This window comes from Sceloporus undulatus, chromosome 2 (assembly GCF_019175285.1).
Source record: "Sceloporus undulatus isolate JIND9_A2432 ecotype Alabama chromosome 2, SceUnd_v1.1, whole genome shotgun sequence".
In the NCBI taxonomy this organism is placed as follows: domain Eukaryota; kingdom Metazoa; phylum Chordata; class Lepidosauria; order Squamata; family Phrynosomatidae; genus Sceloporus; species Sceloporus undulatus.
In genome coordinates this window covers 290,982,947-291,009,184 of record NC_056523.1, presented here as the reverse complement: position 1 = coordinate 291,009,184, position 26,238 = coordinate 290,982,947, and the positions used below count along the sequence as shown (strand labels likewise).

The 26,238-nt window shown below is 40.3% G+C and overlaps 1 protein-coding gene across 1 annotated transcript; it reads right to left on the bottom strand.

Annotated features, from left to right (window-relative positions):
• Positions 1-2,485: 2,485 nt before the first annotated feature.
• S100Z (S100 calcium binding protein Z) lies at positions 2,486-12,244 on the bottom strand. Its single transcript, XM_042454489.1, has 2 exons — positions 12,104-12,244; positions 2,486-2,644 (listed from the first exon to the last, which is right to left on the bottom strand). Exons 1-2 carry the CDS (start codon positions 12,242-12,244, stop codon positions 2,486-2,488), a joined length of 300 nt encoding a protein of 99 aa, XP_042310423.1.
• Positions 12,245-26,238: the final 13,994 nt, after the last annotated feature.

Below are 26,238 nucleotides of genomic sequence, written 5' to 3'. Positions count from 1 at the left end.
AGGTTGTTATAGCTATACAGCATGTCATGATGAGGGCCTTTACTTCAAAATTTGCCACCACAACACTGTTTACAATAGTGCAAAACTACTGTACCTATATCGGGGCGGGGGCGGGTAGAGGTAGGAATAGGAATAGGGGTGTCTAGGTTGAAATCCAGTGTTAACTCAAAATCTTACTTGGAAAGACCTTAGGCCCTTCTGTCTCTGCAGATCTAACAACATGTAGGTGAGAACTGGCCCAAGACATTCTGCTGCCTAAGGCCATGCACCCACTTATCAAAGCTAAATTACATAGTAATGAAAGGCAACTTAATTTGCTACTCTCTCAGCTTTGGCAGTGAAAGTCTAATTATAACAGTGTAACTGATAATTTGCTGCCTTTTCATGATACATAAAATCTGTGGCCTTAAGGCATATTGCTTCATTCTGCCTGATGATTGGGCCGGTCCTGATTTTACATTATATATCAGAGTGCAACTCTATTTTGGATATTTTAAAGTTAAAAGTATGTGGTGAGGCTGAGGACTGGTCTGGATTCAGGAAACAAAAAGGTGCACAGGGAACAAAGGTCTTATCCTTTCCTTTCCAACTACATGTGCCTGAATGCCTCCTTGCCATATGTGACATTTACTGGAAGATTTTTTAAAACCTTCACCATGCCCTGACAGCAGAGCATGGTTTCCCCCTACACACACACACACACACAACTAATTGTTGTGCAGATTTGTGCACTTTTTAGGGGAAACACAACTGGAGAGGAATGGGTTGCACTCTTGGTGCACTATGTTCCCAACTGGACTGGCACCTGAATTTAATTTTATTGGTGGTATGAGGTCCAAACAGGTCCTACTGGATGAGTCCCCTAAGCCTACAGGTATATTGCAGCGGTGATGTTTGTAACCTATGAGCTGACCTCCTTAAAAGAACATCATATGTTGAATCAGGGCAATAAAAAGGAAAAAAAGAAAAAATATTGAAAATGATTAGATATAAAGGAAAGCAAAGTTCCTTAACTTTACTAATCAAGCATATGGGAGAATTTTTAGTTGCTTGGTTTACTACTGTGTGACAAGCTAAAATTCCATCTGCTCCATGGCTGTTCAGAGATTCAGTCATCCTGGCTACTAAAGTGGAAAAAATTAAAAACGTCTCATGTTTCAGGTAGAGTTTTTAGATTCTTTGTCTGCAAAAGTATTCCACTATGCCCACAGACTGAGGGCCAAATAATGCAATACACTTAGCACACCTTCAGAAGCATTGCTTTCCAAATTGTGAAAGACATCTGTTTGTCATAACACACTGAGTTACCTCAACTGCATACTTTACATTTAGCATGTTTCCTTTTGTGATTTTGGTCATTGGATGATAGTTTGCAAGTTTGATTATAAAAACAAGCATCTCTGAGGAAACCTCATTTTCATAGGGAAAATGTGTAATTTTCACAGAATATGCTTTCGTTGAGAAGAGGACAAAACCTTAAGGCCATACTGCAAGAGAACAATCTCCCCACCTGTGAGGCCTCTTCTGTCCTGTCCATTTCCCCACAGTTACAGCTGCGGCTTGAAACTCAGTAGTGACAGAATATTTTTTTAAAAAGCAACCTCCCTTTGAAACAAGACATGTAGGATGACTATACCTTCTTTTCAAGCCAAACTGGACTCCTGTAAGCACAATTCAGCTATGAAACAAGACGTGAACTCCCTCTGAATCTTGCTTGAAAGGGAAAGGGTTTGTAATTGCCAATATGGTGGCAAATTCAGATGAGAAAAAAGGGTGCACCCTCAGGGGGATTGGAGGCACTTGTGTCTCCTCATCTTTATAGGGTGTCTACACCTGCTCTGGAAGAATTCAGTTTTTACATGCACAGACAGGCCTAGCAGATATTCTGACTTCATATTTAAAGCCTATAACTTTCATAGTAGAATTCATGTCCATTCATCCTACAGTGGCCATTTAAGTATCATTTAAAAATGAAGGATTTCAAGGGCTATCACTCAAACCACAATAGGTTATGAAGGAGAAGGAGGAACAGATGAATTCTACTCAATTCTGATGTTCCCAATTGAGAAGAATACAAATTAGTTGCAGGCCATAGTTTTCCTTTTCCTGACTTATTTAAATTTTTTCCTAACCAATACAAGACATTATTTCTATTCCAGGTGCCTTTGCACCAGGATAAGGAGTAAAGTGACTGGGATTAAATGGTACTACTATAATTACTTGTCTGGCTTAAACAACTGGACTTTTCAACTGCTCATATTTTACACAGTATTGTGTTTCCAGTGCCTTCCTCTTTAAATCTTAAGCATTTTAGATTTGGAAAACCATTCTATACAAAAAGAAAGAGGAAAGCTGAGAGTGTCAGCAGAACAACTTTCCTAATAATTTTATAATATCTAAATTCTTAGTTGGTCCAATGAGATTAGCCATTAGCTATAAAAGATGTCCTACAGAGTGATAATTAAATGTGTACCACTTACCGTGCCTATTCTCCCTTTTTCCTCATTTGCTCCTCAAAGAAATCATTGCATGCGACTGTCAAGGCAGCAACCAGGACCACAAATTCATTAAAATCCACCTCATTGTCTTTATTGCTATCAAGATCTTTCATAATCTTATCTACCAACTGTGGATCCTTTTGACACTACAAAGGCAAAAACAGATATTAATATATATCTTGGCATACTGTCGGATATTGGTTAGTGAGTCTTCTGAGAAGTGGCAATTACCTTTGAGAGTTCGCTTGTATTTCCTTGAAGGTCTGTGCACCCTCTAGTTACACCATTTAAATTTTTTACATTTGCCCCTGCCATAGCAATTTTTTCAGTCTCTATTTGACTTAACAAAATGATGGCTTTCTAAAAACATAATGTTTATTTCTAATATTTTCAACATTTTAATTTTAAAAAGCTAAATGTTAATGTGCTCTTCTCTCTCAAATAAATTGCTGACAACTGAGTGTGTCTGCATATAAATGGAACAATGAAGGAAACTACCCCAGAAAGAAAAAAGTATATCTTGTTTATAAATTATACAGACATATGGTCCAACAGGCACGATATACAAAGAAATAACCCCCTGCATAAGAAAGAAGAGGGGATGCCTCTTGTAAATGGATCTTGCCACAACACATTTTTCCAGATCTTGGAAACATCATGTTTTTGGAGTATAATATCCATTTGTCACTCTGGCTAGAGAATTCTGAAAGCTGTAGTCCAAAAAAGTATCTTTTCTACATTTTTCACCACGAGGAAAATCTGATAACGCTGTTGTCTAACTGACTGAAGACAACTTTCCGGCTGATCAAGAAGTTTTCAGTTAGGCTAACAGATTAAAATGATTAACAATGAAATCATGGATTGTATAATCACAAATGAATGTTCATGGATTTTGTTCAGATTGCATCTCTATGTGAATCATCCTTCACGGATTAACACGTGGTGCAGCAACCTCTCAGGAAGTTCTGCCCCTCCCCACCCATTGTTCTGAATTTTGTGATAGATTCTTCAGCTCAAAAAATGAATGAAAATACTTCAGGGCCAAATGTGTACAAAATACTACAAATATTTATATTTTAAAAATTAATTGATACCATAAATAAATTCATGTAAAAATGAGACAGAATGAACATCAGTGATGACCCCATTTTGTCCCACTTTTACACCAATCTATAATAAAGAGGTTTTTTAATTTAAAAAAGGAGCTAGGCTAGTTAGTGAACACATATGAAAGTGAAATGGAGCAAAAGTAGAAAGAGTGTCTATCCATATGAAAAAAAAAGTTATTGAATTCACTGGGACTTATCCTTAGGTAAGTTCATATAGGATTGCATTTTCACTGGTGAAGCCTGATTTTTTTCAGTTAATTCACTAAAGATAAATGCCATTATTAACATCCATTATCTTTATTAAACCAGGGGCTTGTGTACACTGGTGAAATATGCTGTACTCACCCTGAAGCCAGTCCTGGCAATCCTGATGATATATGAATACTTTGCTCCAAACTAAGCAAAGTCAAAGGAAATCCCAGTTTTCTGGAAACCCTGGATTGACCCCAGGCTCTTTTTGTGTGTGGTTTGATTTGGCCTGATGTAGTTGTCCACACATCAAGAACTGTGCCATATTCCTTCATTGCAATGAGCACACCAGGGAAAGTGGATGGTCTAATTTGGAACTGATGCCATCACTTTCTTGCAGTCAGGAACTTCATGGAAAGCCTGTCTGGTGTATCACTGCTTTTGCTTCTGCTGAGAAACAGGTGCCCAGATCCTTGTTGATCACTTGTCCAGGGCTGATGCAGTGTCTGCCCAGCTTGCCTGTGTGTCCAACCAATGCGGTGTTGCACTGGATTTGGCCTGGTGTATGTGGTTGCCATCATGATTGGTATTGGGCTAAACTGGGGCATAATGCTTTAGAACCGCCCCAAATTAAGCAGCTGGTGTAGATGCACCCTAAATCTCTGTTATAATTGTTAGGTACATACAAAGCTACCTTATATTCAGACCATCTAATCCAGTGATGGTGAACCTTTTCGAGGCCGAGTGCCCAAACTGCAACCCAAAACCCACTAATTTATTGCAAAGTGCCATGTCCCTCTGGCTTTCTAGTAACAAACTTTGGCAAACTCTGTGCTGGGACGATGGCACATGTGCCCACAGAGAGTGCTCTGAGTGCCACCTCTGGCACGCGTGCCATAGGTTCGCCATCACTGATCTAATCCATTATTGTCAACACTGGCTGGAAGTAGCTCTCTGGAAACAAGGCTCTGAAGCGATCATCTTTCCAATTCCAGCTGAAGATACTGAGGAATGAACAGGCAAGCTTCTCAAAGCAAATGCGCTACCCACAACTCCCCTACTGCCAAGTTTACTGCACAGCCTTTAGCCTTGTTCAGCCATTTCTCACTCATCTAGGCCCTCCTCCATGATTACTCTCCTCAGGTGGAAAGTGACACAGATAAAGTGGAGAAGTTCCTACCTGCTCAAGAGCTCTTTATTCTGATTTTCCAGGCTAATTTCTTATACAGAGATCTCCATATGAACAGGAATCTCTTCTCTTCAGATGCACCACTTTCCATGTGAAGAAGGCAGCAGTGGAGAGAATGGGGCTCAGTGCTCCACTGCACCAAAGCTGAAGAAAACATGGTGAGCAACAACCAAAGAGGGCTTGTGTAAATTTGTCAAGGAGGCTACAGCCATAAGTGTAGAGGAACTGTGCAAAGCAATAAAGGATGGGTGTCTTGGAGGTGTCTCATCTCATCTATGTGGGGGAATGGCAAATTTCTTTTTCCCAGTGTGCCAGGAACCAGCAGTATATTTGTACCGAGTACAACTTTGCATTCTTTCCTGGAAACTCACCAAAGATTAGCAGCCAATAGTACATAGACAAGCACTAGTTCATGGACTACCACTTTGAGTAGTACTGGTATACATGTGCCTGCAGTCCAACATCCTTCAGCATAGGGTAAATATTCACATGCAAACACGCTACGCCAGCACTACACAAGCTTCATGCAAAACAGCAACAATGAATATCAAATATTAATGACTGGATACCTTTCTGTAATGAGCAATGCACAAATGCAATGTGCAGCTGGAGTGCACAATACACAACCACAATGCACAATGTTGCAGTATGTGCAACTGTGCTTCCACCCCTGACAGCAGAATATGTCTGTTGCATCATGGTGAATAATTCATCTTACACATGTAGTGTGATTTCTGTATGTGTATGTCATTAAGTGAACTTAACTCATACCTTCATCGCCTTGAGTCCCTATATTGGGAGAAAGGCAAATCAATTGGGCCCCAACAGATTTAAGAAGCAGTCATGTCAGTACTTGACACTAGTATTTATGTGATGCTTAAATATGGGCCTGTTTCTTCTGCTAATTATGATGATTGTTCATGTGAAAGAGAAAGTAGAAAAGAAGCATTTGCAATCTGAATTAGCATTCTAGCTAATCTTGGGGGGGTTTTTTTGTTTGTTCACATTAGAATCTTGACAGATATGAAAGGGGTTTTAATCCATGTATGTGTAAAATGTCATATGTAAGACTGCCAATGTATTATGATTTTCTTATATCCTGCCTTTCTCCCAATATAGGGACTCAAGGCGGTGAAGGTACGAGTTCACTTGTGAATTTGCACTTAAAACAAGTATAATCTACTTTTTTTTGCCTAATCTGCAGAGATCTGAAGACACATCTATCTTCCACTCGTTGATTACTCTGAAGATTAGACCACCATGGAGACATTTTATTAAGATGGTACACAAGACCAAAAAAAAAAAAGCCTTCAATCCAAGAAAACTGATGACAGCTTCATTTTTCTTCCCCTTTCTTTCCCCTTTTATGGAGCTGCCAATTTTGAAGAGTGCAGTGCTTTTTAGGATTAATGGGCTGGAGAATGCTAGTTATATATCAGATCTTTCTTTTCTTTTTCAATGCAAGAATTTTAGCTGAGAATAATTTAGGAACAAACTAGAGGAACACAAATCATATCAGCACTGATAATGTGTCCTGGAACGAAGGCACTTCTCCCCAGTCCCTCTGCTCAGGAAAGATAGGAGGCTATATTTAGAGTCAGCAGGAGTTCCAATCAACCTGTGAATAAAACACCATGCAACTCCAGACTGGAGGAAGCACTTAAAGAAAAAGAAGATTTCCAGATATTGACCAGTATTCCTCTACATAATCTTGGGCCATCCATTTTATATAATCATGTGGGATGCCTCCATGAGCCTGGACATGAATATGCTTTTCCTGAAAAACTTTGGGTGGAAAAGGTACCACTCAAATGCTGAAGTGGAGGAGCAGATAATAGTCTGTGATGGGCAAAACTCTACATTTTTTCCAGGTAGAAAAGTATGTAGAGTGCCTCTTTCCTAGTGCCATCACTAGGGTTGGTGTCACCCCAGCGCTCCCTAGCTTGCACACCACCCAAATACCTCCTCCTCCAGCCAGTCTATCTCTGCAGTGGTGGCAGGGGGCCAGTGCTTTTACCACCCAGCACTCCATGCTTGGTCTGGCATGGCTGGCAATGGAGGGAGGCAATGCCCTTTCTCACTCAACCAGCAGGTGCGCCAGTCCCAGAAGGAGCTACTGGGCACCAGCAACATCCCACCTCCACCAGTGGCCACAGCCAATGGACATCAGAGGTGTCTTGGCTGGTGGAGGGGGGCTCTTGGACAGATGGGAGTTACTGCCCCACTTGGTGTTCAATTCCCCAAGGTGGCATCTGGTGTGGTCCACATCCTCATACACACTCACAACTGCTCTTCTCTGAGTGGCATAAATACTAGTGTCAAGTACAGACATGACTGCTTCTTAAATCTGTTGGGACCCAATTGATTTTATCAGAATCTGCACATGCATTATGATTTACACTGTTTAAAGAGCAAACCATGGTAATATGGTCTTAGTCTGTTTAGACTATTTCCATGTTGTTTACATTTGTTAAACTAATTTTATTGTATGTCACCTTGAGACTGTATGACATATAGAGGGATATATGCATTTTAATAAATTTTTAAAAAACAGTTAAATAAATAAGTTGAAGCAGTTTAAAAGAATATCTCTTTCCTCTGCTTTGGAGGCATAGCTTTATTCCAAACCCCACTCTGATCTCATGGCTATTTGCATGGATATTAACCATGTCAACCCAAACTGAGGTAAGAAGGAAATAATGTTGTGATCAACATTATGGGATGAACTAAAGAAGCAACGGGATAGAGAAAAGTGAAATTCCCTTGAGGACAAGGGGGAAGCACCCTCAGACTATGCAAAGTCCAAGGGAAGCAGAGAAGGATGATGACAGAATCAAGAGAAAGATTAGAAGATGTCAGCTAGGAAGGAAACCTATGGCTGGCATTCAGACACCATTTCAGCTACAGCTCATTTAATACATAGGTCTAGAGTACATATGTTTCTACTCATACATACAACAGTGACTCTTTGGTGGCAGTGTTCATGTTGCAGATATAATGTTGACATTGATGGTGAGGTCCATAATAGGTTAATCAGTGACAAAATACAGTATTATTAGCTTTTATTACATCTAAGTGGCAGTGTGATTAATGTGCTGTTTTGGAGTGGTTTTATTTACATCATTAATGAAAATGACCTCTTATTGTACTGAGTATCTGGTACAGCAATTGGCCCCAGAACTGACAATGAATTTCTGAGCGCTGAAGATCCTATGACACTGACAGCTAGTGTCTTTCATTTCAGTGGAATGGGGATAGGATTCAGAACCTTGGACATTCAGAGGTAATTCACCACCCCACTCACATGAAGGCAACCAACCACCACTGCTCTATGACCTACCCTGCCCCACCTTGATCTTTAGTGAATTCAGGATCGTACTTTAGAGTTAGAGTGGGAGCTTCACAACCAAAGTGTCTTTACAACCAAGCTTTAGCAATATGAAGATACAGTATCCATTGTTGGTTTCAAGCATCTGAACATAACTGACTTACATTCTATGATCAATGGAGTTTCATCTCAGTGTTGGCTACAATAACTAAACAGAATCACTGAGGAACATAGGAATCTGCCTTTTGTCACATCTGGCTCAATAATATCTTCTCTGACTGCCAGCAGTTTTCTAGGGTCTCAGGCCTTCCACATCACCTGCTCCTTCTAACTGGAGAGGCCAAGATTGATGCTGCAACCATCTTCATCTAACGTATGTGCTCTGCCACCATGCTACATACATGGGTGCTGGTACCAGATGATGAGAACAAACAAGGATGGCCATCAGTTTCAGGATGTATTTGTGAGCTTTATCTGGCTCACAAATCTGGCTATAAAATGTTGGGATGAAAACACTGAAATAGATGGACCTGGATTAGGTAAAGCACAGCAATTTGCACATTCTTCAACTGAACAACTGGATACAAAGTAAAGAAAAAGGCCACAGCACTCTGGCCACTTCCCCAGAACTTGGAAAGTATTATTTTTGTACAACCAGTTAGAAGCTTTGATTACCATGGTCGTTAAATAAGTTACTTTCAGGACTACAGCTGCCATAACCTTCACTGGCCATATTGGCAGGGGGGTTCTAGGACTTGTAGTCCAAGCATTCAAACTCTGCAATTTCCTATGCACTTTATTGCAGAGGTTTTCCAAAAGTTTCCATGTCCTATATACTCAGTATTTATATGGGTCCTGTCTGATCTACAGAAGGGATTTGGCTCAAACATAGCTATGACAACTAGAAATTATAACATGTTTGCTTAGCCCTAGCAGTGTGCTCAGGAGAACTCAAACATGATGTACTTTCTTCCCAGAAGGCTGGCAGAGCAGCTTAAGCCTGGAGTCAGATCTTGTTTTTTATCCCCACAGAGAACTAAATGAAAATTGAAAAAAGAATTGCAGATTACAGTGTATACATTCATTTCACTTTTCTCTCTGGTTGACAGGATTTGCATGTTTTCATCACCTGAAACACAGCTTAGCTGTAAGTGACAGTGCTCCCCCACCCTGCAAAAGAAAAAGAACAACAAAACCCAGCAACAACTTGTCTGTAGACCATGGGATGAGATGGTTTCTCAAAAATCTCTCAGCTGTCTTAAAAACTATTGTGTCTCATGCCCCAAACTTAGTTGAGAAGACTATGGGTGATCCAAGATGGTAGAACTTTATAAAGGAATAAAATAGAGTGAGATGGTTGGCACAGTGAATAGGAAGGGTCTGGATGTACCTGCGCTCAATTTGGTTCATCATAGCCAGAGATTTTAATGGGAAAATGCTGTACTTAAGTATTTTTCTATTTCTAACTATTGTGCTTTTAAAGCTGTTTTTAACTTGTTTTTTTAATGTTATTACCAATTTAATTGTGTTGTAAGATTGCAACTGTTGGTGTTTCATTTCTTCCTGTTTTTAAACTATGCTGCTGTTATACTGTTATTTTCTTTTACCCACCTTGGTTCCCACTTCTCAGGAAAGATGGGATACAAATTAAAAAAACAAATAGCATGCATTTGCTTAGAGCACCATGACCCAGCAAAACTGTTGTATGGAGTTGCATCTGCCAAATTCCTCATGACTATTTTACCACATTCAGTCATCACAGAGCTAGCTGACGCACATACTTGCCACATCGTTGGGTAAGTATGCAAAGTGGTCCTATTTTCATCAAAGAAAAGCATGTAAGAAAAAATATTGGGGGAGGAATTTGATGAAGGGAAAGATGCAAGTTATATTCCCAAGTGTAAAACACCACTAAGAATTGGACAGCAGACCACACAAGGAGAAATCAGGGAGGTTGAAGCAAGGAAGAAGGGATTGGTGTGTTTAGCATAACCTGTACCTGGTTTTTATTTGTTCTCTGACTATAGGGTGGAATCCCTTTCACAGTAGAATGGAGAAAATGAAATAAAGTGAAACATTTTCAGGCAGCTGATGTTCTTATTCAAGCCACCCCATTGTTAAAATCCCACCTTTACAAAACCAGCTTTCCTGGTACCATTTTTTATTTTATTTTCTGTACCAAGTGAAAAATTTTGTATTTGATTGTTACTTTTGTTTTTGTTGATTGTCATTATGTCTGTTTTTATGCTGGACTTCTTATTGCCTGCTGTGTGTTCATTGTGATGCACAAGCTGTGCTGTGTTGCAATTGTGTTCTTGCTGTTTTATTACAAGCCATTCTGATCACTATTTCTGAAGACTGGCCAATAAGTAAATAACAGGGGGAAAAATAAACAGAATAAAACTCTGTATGGATAACTTCTGTAAGACATTTCTGTGTATAAATGATTTCATAATTTTGCAATAGCCCCATTCTACAGCTTAGAGTTTGGTGAGATCAGGCAAGGAATACAATCACCTATGGTTTAACAAGAGGCAACTTTTTGAGTTACTGAGATATTTGGGAAACAATATTGGTTTACAGACATCTTGATGAGAAACAAAAAGCCACTTCTTAAGGTTAAGAACCTAACGCCCTGTAACCTAAATCCCATTGTTAGACCTAACCTAAAGTAAAGCAATTGAATCAATTGGATTTACTTTGCGTTCACTGACCATTCAACAATTGACCGGACAGCCCAATACCAGTTGGGACTAACCAACAAGGTTCCTACAGTTCACTTAGGACTTAACCTAAGACTAGAACTCTTCCTTTAGTTCACATATCAGTACAGTAAAGGGATTGCAGCTGTTAAAGGAAAACAAAATAGAAGTAGATCTCATATGACCAACATCAGCCCACCAGTGGTCTGGAGATATTATGGCTGTCATAGAAATTACCAAATCCCTTATGAATCTCTAGCCTATCCCTCCACTTGGCAGCATCACAGCAATGAGGACCATTATATACTGACTTTTTCTATAGTGGTTCTATGTCTTTTGAATTTCCAAGAGAGCGGAAGGAGATATATAGCTACAGCAGAAGAGGGACAAAAGCAGGATATTCTGCCAACAATAAGAATTCTGCATCTCCAAATGAAATTTTCCATCAGTCTTCAAATTTCTAACACTGCAGGGAGTAAGACATAGAAAACCATTCATACCTACAATTCTTATAGTTGCTCTATTTGCATTCCCTTCATAACTTTGCCTGTCCTTTTTACTGGGGTGCCTAAACTTTGTTTTTAAATGTTCAGCTGAAAGATACTGCAGTGTTAGGGACTGAAAGAAAATTTCATTTGGAGGGCAGAATTTCATAGAGTTCTTCTACACCAGATAGTAGAGAAAATGTAATGTAAGTGCAAGAATGTGCAAGGGTTACTTTTTTGGACTATAGACATGCTGGTTGAAGGATTCTAGGAGCTTTAACCCAAGAATAATTTTTACAGACTACAGTCTATATACACATCAAAATCTTATAACAAGGCTGGCTGCTAAGCCTCTTAATAATAATGCAACCAAGAGCCCTGTTTGGTTACCATCTTACATTCTCCCCTGGATGGAACATAATATAGTGACTATTTGTGCACACAGTTCAGCTGCTTTTACAGAAAAGGCTTTATTGCCTGTCTGGATGAACAAATGGCACATAAAACATTCTTCAAGGGTTGCCCAATAGCTATTCCCCTCCTCAGTTCACCTTCCCAATAAATAGTCAGCAGAAAAGGCTCAAGATGATAACTCCATCTTACCGAAAGAAAATCCGTAAGTTCACTGGTGAGGAGCTGTTTGAGTTCTCCTTTATTGAGTTTATATTTATCTCCTTCTTTTGCTGAGTAATGGTGAAAGACCCTGATTAAGGTATCCATCGCACCTTCTAGTTGTGTTGGCATACTACAAGGAGAGAAGAGGCAAAGACTTAGGGCAACTTTGCACAAACAATCTCAAAATGCGGTCATTTCCTCCTTACAAAGGGATGAACACAGTTGCTCCCAATAAGGAAAAGATAGGGTTCAAATCCCTGTGGATCTCAATATGATCATCAAATGCACCCCGCTATTGTTTATAATGCTTATTTAGGAGAACACTTTTTACACATTAATCCAGAAGAAAATCTCAATGCTTTGGATTCATTGAGTGCTGGGTATTCAGTCCTAAACCATGACTGTGAAGTCTCTTTAGAAGGAAGAAGGAAAGAAATGCATATAGCAAGAGCATTCAAATGCAACATTAAGGCATTCCCCTACCTGTTCCGGTTCAGGTCTGTTCCAAATTAAAGTATTGTTCCAAGCTGGTAGAGAGTATATCTAACTATATCCAGAGTGTTCCACCCTAGCTTGCCAATATCCCCTGAGCTTCTAGAAGGAAATCACCAATGGCTTTTACTTTATTTGTGACAGCTTGTTATTAGTCAACAGGTGTATGCATCTTTTCCCAGGTGCCCTGCCTGAGCCTGGATGGCTTCCCTGAACACATTCAGTAAGGAGCTGGGAATAGAAAAGGCATGGCTTCATTAAAACATCAAGGACGGAAATCCAATTAGTTGCTAGGAAGCCAGCCACAGGGAATATGACAGCTACAAACACAGAAGAAGAAGATGTAGTGCTTCACCTTATTTGTTACATTTCTATACCATCTGGTCCCTAAAGAGTACAGAGTAGCATATTCATTTCTCTGCACAACTACCCTGCAGGGTAGGCCAGATTAAGAATCAATAACTGTCTGGCCCAATAGGGAACCCAACTTCATGAACAAATAGGAATTTGAACCTGGCTCACTCCAACCTTGACCCAATATGTTAACCAGTAAGCAGTGAGTGCATCATGCCTTTGACTTCATAAGATTTTAATGCACCTTTGCTTTTATGGTGAAGTGCTTAACAGCATCACAGTTCAGAAGAGAAAAGAGAGCTTTCTCTATATTATTATCTGACTGAAACACATAGAGGCTGAATGGACAGGAGTATCACTAAAGATCTCCTCTGCCAATAATCACAGGAAAATTCACTGCAATACATAAATTTTGGGACAAACAATCCTCTTTCATTGGAGAAACTGCTGCCAAAATACGGCTTCACTAGGAAATAAACATACAAAATGATATCCATAAGATGATCATGCCTTGTCCTTTACAGTATACAGCACTCCACTTGAATGAACTGTCTTTATTACCATTGTCTGGTCAAAAGACTGTTTATCCAATGGGCTCCAGAATGAAGGTGGTGAAGAGAGGCTTGAGCCATCCCAAGACCAGGCTGGGAAGTGAGCCCTCCACTCAGAAATTATATGGCAAAATCAGATCACCAAGACTCCTATGCCTAGAAATATTAACAGTTATTGTTACTGAACCCTCCCAGGAATAATAAAGGGTGCCTACAATGTGTCCTATACATGCTTACTAACCTAATGGAGGGCATATGGATGTACACGTTCTGCTGTAAAAGTCTCATATTTAAGTATGTTTCATTGATACAGGATTAAAAAAGTAATTTGCCCTTCTGCTGTAAGTATAGTGGGTCCTTTATCCACTGGGGTTTGATTCAAAGACACCCTCCCACCATGGATACTAAAATCTGTGGATGTTCAAGTCCCTTTATATAATGGTATAGTAAAAGGGTTTCCCTTACATAAAATGGCAAAACCTGCTAGTAGGGAAAATTAATAGCAACTGGTTTGATTTATTCCCCTTTCCTTCACACACATTTTAAAAAGAGTTCCAGGGTCCCTATTTGATCTTTCTGTAGCCACTGGATTAAACTGGAGGACATTGTTTGCATCCTATGCAACTACATCATTAGTTCAGGGGTTTGCTTCGTTTTGTTTTTGGTGGGGCACAATCCTCACTGGGAAAGACAGGACAACAGCACAAATACTTAAGTGTTAGAATAATGTTGGTGAAGTACATGTGCACACAAGTGAAAATTTGGTTTGGAGTGTGGCTCCCCCATGTGTATTGACATAGAATTGTTTGCTAGCTACTTTGATAGTTTAACAAACACTTTTGAAATCATTTATATCTTCTGTCCCTACTGCTTATGGGGCAACAGGGGGGAAACACGCAGCACCCCAGATGTTGTTCAACTGCAACACCCAGCATTTTGCACCATTGACAATGCTGTCTAGGGGTGGTGGGACTTGCAGTCCACCAAAAGTGGGCTGCATAATTCCCACACCTGACTTAGGATGCACCAAATCTTTTCACTGGCAAAGACCTTCTTGCTTACTACCCACTCCTTTGATTGTAAATTAGCCACAGCAGAAAGTCTTTCAACAGGAGTGTACATTATTTTTAATATCATTATTATGTGTGTAGTGCTTTCAAAATTGTTGCAAATTAATGACTGAGATCCTGTACCAGGAAGCAGAGCTGATAGAGCTCCTTTCTCACTTACCTGTTAAGACTGGCAGACCACCCACACCCCAACAGAGGAGATTCTGACATAGTAGGGAGCAGTGTGATGAGTGATGATGGAGATTATTACACTACACTCTTATAGTGCTGCTATTCCACTTTTACTGCTCTAGCTGCCTTCTTTTGCATTCTGGGGTTCCCAAGAGCTCTCTGGCTGAAAATTCTAAATTCTAAACTGCAAATCCCAGAATGCCACAGGAGGCAGCCAGAGCAGTAAACGTGGAATAGCAGTACTATAAGAGTGTAGTGCAGTTATTTGCAATGTGTGACCAACCCCCTCCTGGTGGTGAAACATGCTGTAACAGGAATACAGTAACAGGCTCACAGATATCCTCTCAAGCAAACGTATTTCCAAACCCAGTTGCAATGCCCAGTCATGTTCACAACTCTCCCCCCACCTGGGTACAAAGGTAGGAGCAGAGTGGTGACACCAACATTAGTCATACCAGTTTTCTGAGTCTGATGCTGTGTCGATGACCTTGTATGCATGCAGGTAACACAGGGGAAACATAGCTCACTGGCAGAACACAGTGGAAAGTCCCAGTTTCAATCCCTAGCAATGGCCGGGTGATGGAGAAGAGTCTATTATACCATGGATTGGTTTCACACCTAGTCAACTGTGATATCAGCTTGATATTGAAAGGGATCTTTGGTCACATCACCACCAGAGGTGTCTCAATGCAAGAAAAATAGCCCATCCAAACATGGAGATCTGGCAGACTTTGCTTGCGAGAACTAGCATATGTAGACAGGATAGGTCTTTTGAGGCTGGAATCTGCATAATCCTTCACACAGGTGAGTGACGGAGTGCAATGCACCCAGTACTTGCCAAAAGGTGGGGATTCAAAGGGCATTTCCCTCTGGAGACGACATATTTTGCATGAGAGATCTAGCTTGATTACTCTGCCATTTCCTCCAAACCAATAGTTTTTCTTCCTCCTGGAAAAAATCCTTTCAATTCTTGCGAAACTGCCTTAGGTTCCTTTCTCCTTATAAATATGCCTGTTTGGGGCAGCACCAATTAAGTCTTGGCTGTACACAAACAAACACTCTACCTGTTTCTCTCTTGACTCTTCAGCACAAGGTCCCTGCTGTATGCTGAGCCAGAATCCAGTATCATATTACCTTCTGCTAAAAACCCTCTGAAATTGCTATCAACTACCACCTTTTATATCATCAGTTCTTTTCTGCATGTGTGAATGAATGCCTTTGAGTGAAAGCTGATTTCTCCTTGTTATAAATAAAATAATTAATTTAGAAGCTGCTGTCTGGAGTTTTGGGTTTGGAACTGTTATACATAGGCTGAATTCCTGGTCTTTAAGAGTTAACCAAGCCCTCCCACTGCTTCCTATTGAGTTAAATCAAGCCCCCCTCCCATTGAAGTCACTTGTGGGTGCCCTCCCAAGACCCCAGCATTTTGGGTAACAACTCTTTCTGAAACCCTAGAGAAGAAATGAAGCATGACAGAGTACCTAGTTCTGGACTTAACATAAGGCAGGTAAGTGAGTTTGTGCTGAGAAACTGGCTTGGGGAAGAGCATACAAACAAGTACCAAAAGTGTGAATTTGAGTGCTTCTCTGAAGATGCCAGCCACAGATGCTGGCGAAACATCAGGAATAAACTCTTCTAGAACATGGTCACATAGCCTGAAAAACCCACAAAAAACTAAGTACCAAAAGTATATTTTTATTTTACAGGAAGAGAAACACATGGCCTTCCTGATGTTAGATCAAAAACTAAGCTTGAGAGAGCTAAGTTTTAGACTACAAACCTCAGAATTCCCAACCAGCATGGCCATTGGCTATACTCTTTGATGGAGTTCGAAGTTATACTAAAAATATAACATTTTCAAGCTCTCACTACAGTTCCCATCAAACCTACCCTATATGGCCAGTGATTAAGGGTGATGGGAGTTTTGCAGTCAGCTAACATCTGGCAGGACACATCTGTGTCAGATGATCCACACCTATGTGCAAATGATAAAAAGTACCTAAAAAAGTTGAAACAAACGAACAAACAAGAAACCTGCCAGATAAGTTTTGACACTTTTTTTCCTGCCAGGTTTCTCATGGCTTTCCATTATGTGGGTTACATGCTCAAATGCTTTGCTTTTGAGACATGTATTTTACCATGAAGCCAAGGGGTCATCAGAGTTGACAGAGTTTGCTTACCTGGAGCTTATGGATGGGCCTTTGGCATTTTCAGATAATGTTTTTTGATACTACTCCCAGAATAAATAGCACAATATTTGGTTTATCTAAAGGATTTAACTGCTGGTCTTCCTGGTCTTGCAGTACTTGCAGCTAGGTGCTAGGCTGGGAACATCAAGCAGCAAGGACACACAGAAACTGGAGCGTGTCCAAAGGAGGGCAACTAAAATGGTGAACGGTCTGGAAACCATGTCCTATGTTTAGCCTGGAGAAAAGAAGGTTAAGAAGTGATATGATAGCCCTGTCTAAATACATAAAGGGATGCCATATTGAGGAGGGAACAAGTTTGTTTTCTGCTACTCCAGAGAACAGGACCTGGAACTATGCATGCAAGCTACAGGAAAAGAGATTCCACTCCAACATTAAGAGGAACTTCCTGACAGCAAGGGCTGTTTGACAGTGGAACACACTCCGTCTAAGAGTGGTAGAGTCTCCTTCCTTGGAAGTGTTTAAACAGAGACTGGATAGCCATCTGTTGGGGATGCTTTGATTGTGTGTTCCTGCATGGCAAGGGTTAGACTGGATGGCCCTTGGGGTCTCTTCCAACTCTGATTCTATGTCTAACTTAAATGTATGGAACACACTCTACCACACAAGACAACAGAATCTCTGCCATGTTTCATTGTGTGCTCCTCCCACAGCAAAACAGGACTAGAGTATAGCTACATTGCAACCACACTAACTGAATATACCCTGAAGGACATCCCCAAAAGCTTGTTTCATTTCTCACTCTTACAGAGCAATGGAGAAACAATGGTGAGCCCAACCATTTGGGGCTCAGGTTGAAGACTTTGGGTTTCAGGAATTAGCAAAAAAAAGTTATTTACTTTGCTATTAATGTATTTTCACTGCCAGGGATGAGGAGAGGTGTTTGTTCACTCTTCTGCCTCATGTGCCAAAATAAGTTTGCTGGATTTTGCTGCTTTGCATCTTGAGCTGGGAAGGAGGAAGGTTGTCATTTAGTGTTCTGCCTCAGGCAATCAAAGCTCTTGGGCCAGCTTTGTGAGTGAGCAAAATCACCCCACACAGTAAATGACAAGCAAATTATACACTTACAACAAAGTGCATATATGCTTAATATGCTAATGTATACATTTCCAGGCCTTGATGTTTCTCCAGTAATGGTGTACCACCTGTGGCCTGACCTAGACTTGACCCACTAGGGCTGGACTGACTTTACTGCTTCAGTTCTCTTTACTGATACATTTCCTCTTCTTTTTCACAGGAGGAAGACTCCCGTGATATCTACTGTGCCTGGGCCACATGAAATATTTCTACAGGGATGTTCTCTAGGTTGTATTTTGGTATGATGGTTGGTGTAATATTCTTCTTTAGCTTTAATTTTAGATATGAGCACAGTCTGTGCCACAACCTGATCCTTGCTTTTGCAGAGAGGGTGGAGTTTCTCCATCTTCTGCTTCTGATTATGTCATCTGTTTGAGTTCCATATTGGCCTTCAGGTGATGTCCAAGTATACAGTCACCTCATGGCTTCCTTGATAAATGTGTTTCTTGGCCTCACAAAATTCAGTCAGTCACTCTCCTGCTTTATTTCTTGATCCTAGGTCAAATTTGCTTACAATCTTTGTTTTTGCTGTTTCTTACTTTTGCTGAAATATAGCCTCTTGCTGAAATGTAGCCTACAACCCATGGTATTCTTTAGTGGTCTCCCATCCAAGTACTAGCCAGGACTGAATCTGCTTAGCTTCCAAGATCAGATTCGATCTTTTCTCTAGGCCTTCCTGCAACATTAATACTGACATATATTTTGAGTGGTTTTTGCAATGGTTTATAGAGCAAGAATAAATTTTCACAAGCAACCTTCCAAGTTGTGCTCTGAAGAATCACATACCCCCCTTCCCTGATTTAGATAAGAAACAAAAACAAAACAAAACAAAACAAAAGGATGATGAGCGTTCCCCAAAATCACCAGCTCATTACTCTGGTGTAAGGAGGAGCTGTTATATATTGTGTGGACTTGTAAAAAGCAACTCAGACATTTTCCGATGGAATATTAAAATACATAAATATTGGTATAGATCAATGGTTCTCAAACTTTTGGATCTCAGTTTCCATAATCCCTTCAGTTAGCTGAAGTTGAAAATATCTGGGAGAGTAAAGTTTGAGTACCACTGGTGTATAAAGCATTCCTTCCTTTTCACTGTCTTTTTACAAAGCTTATGTACTATAAGATATAGCCAGAAGAGGGACCCCTTATCACACATAAACAATTGTGTACTTTAGGCCTGTTACAGACAGCCAAAATAAAGCTGCTTCGAGTCACAGTGGAGGTATGGTGTTTCAATGATGCATGCGTCCTAAGAGTCCAGAAGCCACACCAGAGCCATGCTCCAGTCCTTAGGGCAGGAGCGTGGCTTTGGTGCAACTTCTTGACTCTTAGGACGCATGCATCATTGAAACACCATACCTCCACTGTGACTCGAAGCAGCTTTATTTTGGCTGTCTGTAACAGGTCATAGATTTAACAAGCAGCCATGTTTTAGCCTGGTAGAATTTAAAGAAATAGCTGTGTTAGTCTGGAAAATTAGTATGCAAAGGGATCTTGCAACACCTTTGAGACTAACTGAAAGATAGAAGTTGGTAGCATGAGCTTTCAGAGACTTGAGCCTAGTTCCTCAGAGGCATATGGCAGGCAGTGGCATCAGTAGGGTTAGTGTCACCTAATGCGGTAACTCATGGTGTCACCCTCTCATTTCACACCATACAGACTTCTTTGTAATGTTTTTTATACTAATGTTACTCGTAAATCATAATTCCCGTATACCACTGAATGTAATGCTAATAGTTGTGACATAAACAACTAGTAAAATTAAAATTATGCCTTCAAATTGCAATATCATATGCTCAACCTAAATGTATTTACATATACATAGTGAATATTTGGTTAAAATGTAATGTTTTTAAAGATTTTTTTTAAAAATTAATTTTTAATTTAAAAATTTGAAATTTGAATTTTTTAAAATTCTGGGGCCTCTCCCTTCTCCTCCCAATGAGTTTTACGCTACTCCCACCATCTCCTAAAGCACTTTACAAGGAAGTTGGAGAATGCCACAGCCCTTTTCTGTCAAAAGGTAGGTATTTGAGGAGCAGTGGTGTCACTCCCCTCAGAGTGTCACCTGGTGCTGTCCATACACCCCACACACCCCTAGTGACACCACTGGTGCTGGAGACTCCACCACATCCATCTGAGGAAGTAGACTCAAGTCTGGGTGAGATCATCCGGAGACATGAGGCAGGGTGTTATCTGTATGCTGATGACACCCAGATATGTTTCTCCATGTCTCAGACTGCTGCAGTGACTATGGAAGGCATTTCTCCTCTCCTCTGAATGAATGTCTTAAGGTGGTAATGGACTGGATGAGGGAAAACAGACTCAAACTGAATTCAGACAAGATGGAGGTACTTGCTATAGGTACTTGTCAATCTGTTCTGGATGGGGTCACACTTCCCCTGAAGGACTGTGTTCGCAGCTTGGGGGCGCTCCTGTTGTCGCCACAGATAGATGCAACGGTCAGGAGTGCCTGTTATCAGCTTTGGCTGATAGGCCAGCTGCGACCCTTCTTGGAGCTGGGTGACCTTGAAACAGTGGTACATGAGCTGGTAACCTCTTGCCTCAATTTCTGCAATGCGGTGCCAAGTTCAGAAACTTTAGTTGGTGCAAAATATGGCAGCCAGGCTGGTCACAGGTAAATCCAGAGCCGACCACATAACACCTGTCTTAAAATCTCTTCATTGGCTGCCAATTAGTTTCTGGGCACAGTACAAGGTGTTGGTTATAGCCTTTAAAGCCCTACATGGCCTGGGTCCAGACTACTGTACTTGCAGGAGCGATTTCCTCCACACAATCCACCCCACACACTCAGGTCCTCTGGGAAGAATTTACTGCAGCCTAAGAAGACCAGATGGGCTGAGGTAACCCAGAGGGCCTTCTCATCTGCCGCTCCTAGGTAATGGAACGACCTGCCGGAAGAGATCTGTCACATTACCACTCTAGAAGCCTTTAAGAAGGCTGTTAAAATGTATCTCTTCCAGCAGGCCTTTCCAGATTAGCCTCCTCTCCCACTGATATTGGAAACCTACTGGGAGAAATTAGACAAGTCACACTTGCTCAGTCTCAGAGGAAGGCAGTGGCAAACCTCCACTGAAGAAACTTGCCAAGAAAACCCCATGATAGGTTTGCACTAGCAAAAACACCCTCTGAACAAATCTTGCCAAGAAAACCCTGTGACAGGATAGCCTTTGGGTCACCATAAGTCAGAAATGACTTGAAGGCACACAACAACGACAAAACTATGTACTGTAAGGGCCAAAATATTCTGAAGAGACCAGATTCAATCTGATCTTGAAATCTAAGCATGGTAGGTTAATACTGTACATGGATAAGGAACCACCATGGAATAGCAGGTGTCCTCTATATGTCAGAGGAAGGCAATGGCAAACTACCTCTGAATATTCCTTGCCTAAGGAAGTCCTTTGAAATTCATGGGGCTGTCATAAATCAACAGGTGATATGAAGGTGCATGTACACACATGCACACACACACATATATATATATATTTGTGACTAATTGCTACCAAGCATTGCACCATGCCTATTACTTCTGTCACATTTTGTTTAAAAGTGTGTTACAGCATTCCTTTCAATTTTGAGAACGTATTTGTATTATACAATTTTAGAATTTTCAGACTACAGTATGTATAATTCTGTATTGAGAGCATCGATAAACAGGAGAAGGAGCCTCTAGCTAGAAACAATGACAATCTGGTTCTGCAACATTCTTGCCTTTGCCAGATAAGTATACAGTATGTGTTTACTGTGTGCAATTCAGAATCCTCCCTTTGCTTCCTGTAAGCAGGCAAATCTCCAAGTTCTATTTTATGTGTTACATTAACATTGATAAAGCGAACACAAGAATGTGCTTGACAGAGAAAACGAAGGTTATAAAACTAGAATACCATATCAGATAGCTTGATGACCGAGTAGTGAAAGCCATATAGCCTGGGATGGTTCAGTGTAGATGCAAAGTCCTCCAGTTATTTGCACATGTGATCCTATGTTTTGTATAATTCACCCTTTGGAGTAAATTCACATTTAATCATACTTGTCACCCAAAGAGCTTCATGCAATCAAAATATGAGCACCCATTTGCTGGATCCTCACATTCTATAAGCTGTGTCCAACTGACTTGGTTAAGTGACTTTGCATGTGACCTTTGACACAGATGACAGTAGGAGTCCCAGAATAATGTCAGAGCTTGAAATAGTTTCTAAACTGCAATCCTCAAAATCTCAGTTCTGGGAGTTCTAATTAAAAAAGTACTCAGGAGAACTTGCTAATGGAGTTGAAATTTTATTACCTGCCTTTTATTACCCTTTGTCTCTAGACCTCACATGGCCAAGAAAGGGACTGTATTCTGCTTACATGATATCTCTCAATACCATCTTAATTGACAAGAGAGTAACATCTGAGACAAAATGTAGGCCCGTGATGCTTAATATTGTCACCTTTCTCCTCCTGTATGGTTTTAATCTCTTTGCCTGATGAATAAGTGACATTTCAAAAGCTTGCATGGTGCATTTTATGCTTTGGCACTGGCTCAATAAAGGCATTGATTTGTAGGTTTTGGATTTTGTTGTATATTGATACATGACCAACACAGCTACCCCATATATGTTTTCAGGAGAATTGGTTATTATTAGGATCAGTTTTTTCCTATAAAAATCCACTTGTATGCAAAACATACAAAGGCATTTGGCGTGGAATAGCTCTTATCAAATAACTCTAGCAAGGCTTCTCATAAAATAATCAGCTGGAGGAAGGAAAGGAGGTGATTTGTGGGTTTTGGATTTGTGGGTCCTAAATGCTGTACAGAATATGGGGCATTGTGGTTTCTGTATAGAAGGCATACAATTGCAACTGTAGCATGAGGACAAAGAAGCTAGAGATTGGATAAAAGTCAAGGAAAGGGAAGGTTGATGACTTGATGGCTTTGCCGGTAAGTGGGAGTATGGTGGGAATATCTAAATTATATTTGCTAAATAGTGGGAGTATGGTGGGCATTATCTGGTTACTTCCTCTTCCATAGCACACCCTTTGCTAGCCTTTCCATGACTGTGCTTATCTCTGCAGCCACCACTCTGTGGGGTGGAAAGATATGTAAACAGAGGAAACAGCACAGCCAAAAGATAGTCAGGAGAGAGATGAAGTAAAAACAGGCCTCCCAAAAGATTTCTGCAATATATGGAACAGGAAATGAAGAGGGAAGTTAAAGAGAAAAGAACAAAGAGAGGAAAATGTTGTATAGTTTGTCACCAACCCTGCAGAATTGACACTGTGTGGCAAGTTTCAATTCATGACATGCTTTAGGTTTATTTCTCCCTCGTCACATCTTCCAAATATCGTGCTATCTGCTGGGGTTTGGCTCCAGGAATCCATGCACACACACTATGGAAGTCCCATTAAATACAGGGGCAAAATCAAGTTTTGCTTTTTGGAATACACACACACACACACATGGAACATTATAAATCTGTGAATACAGAGTACTGACTATACATAACTTGCTGACACTTCCCTGACTGTAGTAATAATAATAATAATAATAATAATAATAATAATAATAATAATAATAATTATTTATTTATATACCGCCCTATGGCAAACCAATCCGGGCGGTTGACAACAGTAAAATATAACAATTAAAAACACTTTATCCAAAGAAGTAGCCATGTTAGTCTCTAGCAGTATAAAAAGGAGGAATTAATAACAGCATTTCTAAGACTAGCTGTATCTGAAGAAGTGGGTTTGTATCCATAAATGTATATACCCAAATCGGTTTCCATTGGAACTTTAGCAAATGATGGCTTAACATTAATTTCTATTTCCAAAGAAAAACATGGTGGTCCTTCTTCCCTCTGCTCTCTACCTCATGAATAACTTCCTGAATTAACATTGCAGGGAACTGAGCAAATAATTTCAATAATCCAAAGAACTAAACTAGCTGTGTTTGCCCTGGGACTTGCCTCTGGATGTCCAATGACAAGACAAATGTTGTGTGGATTTTAAAAAAAAATTCCAAGAATTTAAGTTTTAACAGATAAAGAAACCAAAAGAGCAATTCCTCCACCTGTTTTCCTACTGAAGCTACTTTTCCGAATGGTATTAATGTTGACTTGTGATACCAAACACACCTTCTTCCCTTCTTCCTTTCCATCACTTCAGCACCCATAGCAGAGGATGAGGCAGCACTTTGTACTGTCTTCCACCATTTAGCAAAGCCACACCCCTTAATTATAAAAATAATTAAAGTTTGTGGTTACACTAGCAAAAGAATGACGTTACCCACTGTAACATTACAGCCATGATGTAGTGTAGTCATGGCATTGGTATTGGGAAAGCAAAATAAATAAATATAACCCATTATTTGTAATTGGTCACTTCTGAGCTTTGTCCATCTGGGCTATTCTTCTGCAGTTAAATATTATATTTTCAGGTCTCAGGCACACAACCCTGCCAGACTTTTTGCAGGCATTTTATAAATAAGAGGTTTGCTAAATCCCTAACATATTTTTCCTTGTGTTTTTATAATGGGAGGAGGCACAACTCATTCTTAAACTCCAGGTGGTTTGCGTTTAGAATGTGAAAGATTGAGAGGTACCCACACATTCCTGTATTCATGAGTCACAGTTGTGAACACAGTTCTCATCTAGGAGAACATCCTAGAGTACTGTACTAACTCAGACAGATCTCCTCCCAGTGTAGGTAGTTATGCTATGTCCTTACAACAGGAGGAACTGAGTAATCTAGTCACTCCCAGGGCCAAAAGACTGCAAAATTAGCCAGGCCATGGTTTGCATGTGGTCCCATTCTTGCAGCAGTCACACTTTTAATAAAAAATGGAAACTTGCTTCTTTTAAGCAGCCATCACACCTCTCACAATTGCACAACCAGGGCTGCTACCCCCATCACACTCTTCCTGAACTCTTCCTTAATTCTGCCTCCCTGCTTAATGCCCTACCCAGCAAACCTTTTAGGGCTTTGGGAGGTTTTTCCCCACTTTGTTCTGTAGCTCTGCAGTCCTGAACAATCCCTTCAAAAATTGGTAGAAAGAAAGAATGAAAATAATAAGAGAAATTTGAAAAGGCAATTAGAGTGCTTTGGAATAGTGAGGGGGACAGGAGAGGAAGGAACACTGATACCACAAGACTGGCAATAGCACAACTACCTGGGGAGTGACATCCGTATCTACTGACTTGCATGATTGCCAGATCATTCACTGGTTTCCCCGTGAATGAAAAGGGACAGGTGGGGGACAGGGCATGCACAGGTCAGTTGCGGCGACATGCAATGAATTTCAGCAAAGCCACTTCCTTCCCATTGTACTCGAAGTTTAAAAGCCACATGTAGTAATCTCCTAAAATGGAAAGCAGGCAAGAGAACACAACATAACTGCCTCTGCTTTGGGTTGATGAAAGCCTAGTTTTCCATGGCATGTGATTTCAACATTTTTTGCTTGAAAGAGTCTACAAATTTAGGGATTCTAATAAACATATAATTATAACTGAGTTGAACTACTAGCATATTTCTTGTGTGGCTCAGAGGGGAAGAGGCATGTTTGAAAAATAAAGTGACTGAAAGTAACACTGAAATATATTTTCTTGGTTAAAACAGGAGGGGGAACATTTTTGCTTGTGGCTGTCAGCTTCTCCTCCCTGTCCTAAAAAGACAAACAAATGGGTCCTGGAGCAAGTTAGACCCGAACAATCCCTAGAATCCAAGATGACCAAACTAAGACTGGTATACTTTGGCCATATCACGAGAATATAGGATTTACTAGAAAAGCCAATACTTGGCAAGGTGGAAGGCAGCAGGAAAATCTGCATTCCAGATACAGTAAATAGATTTGATCAAGGACACCATGACCCTGAGTTTCCAAACCTCAGCAGAGCTGCTGATAGGGTGATATTAAGATCTCTCATTCATAGGGTCACTATATGTCAAATTTGACTTGACAACAGTTAACAACAAAAACCTGCTTCTGGGAAGGTCATTCTGTAGAAATGCATTTGGCCCTACCTCTTGCCTGCTTTTAAGTGAAGCGGATTTAAAAAGCAATAGGTTTATTATAACATAAGTTTTTGTGGGTCACAATCCCCTTTGTCAATTTATAATCTTAAAAGGCTAAGGTATATACATACATACAATGTACATAGTGTGATCAGAGCTAAACTAGATGCACAAAGTAA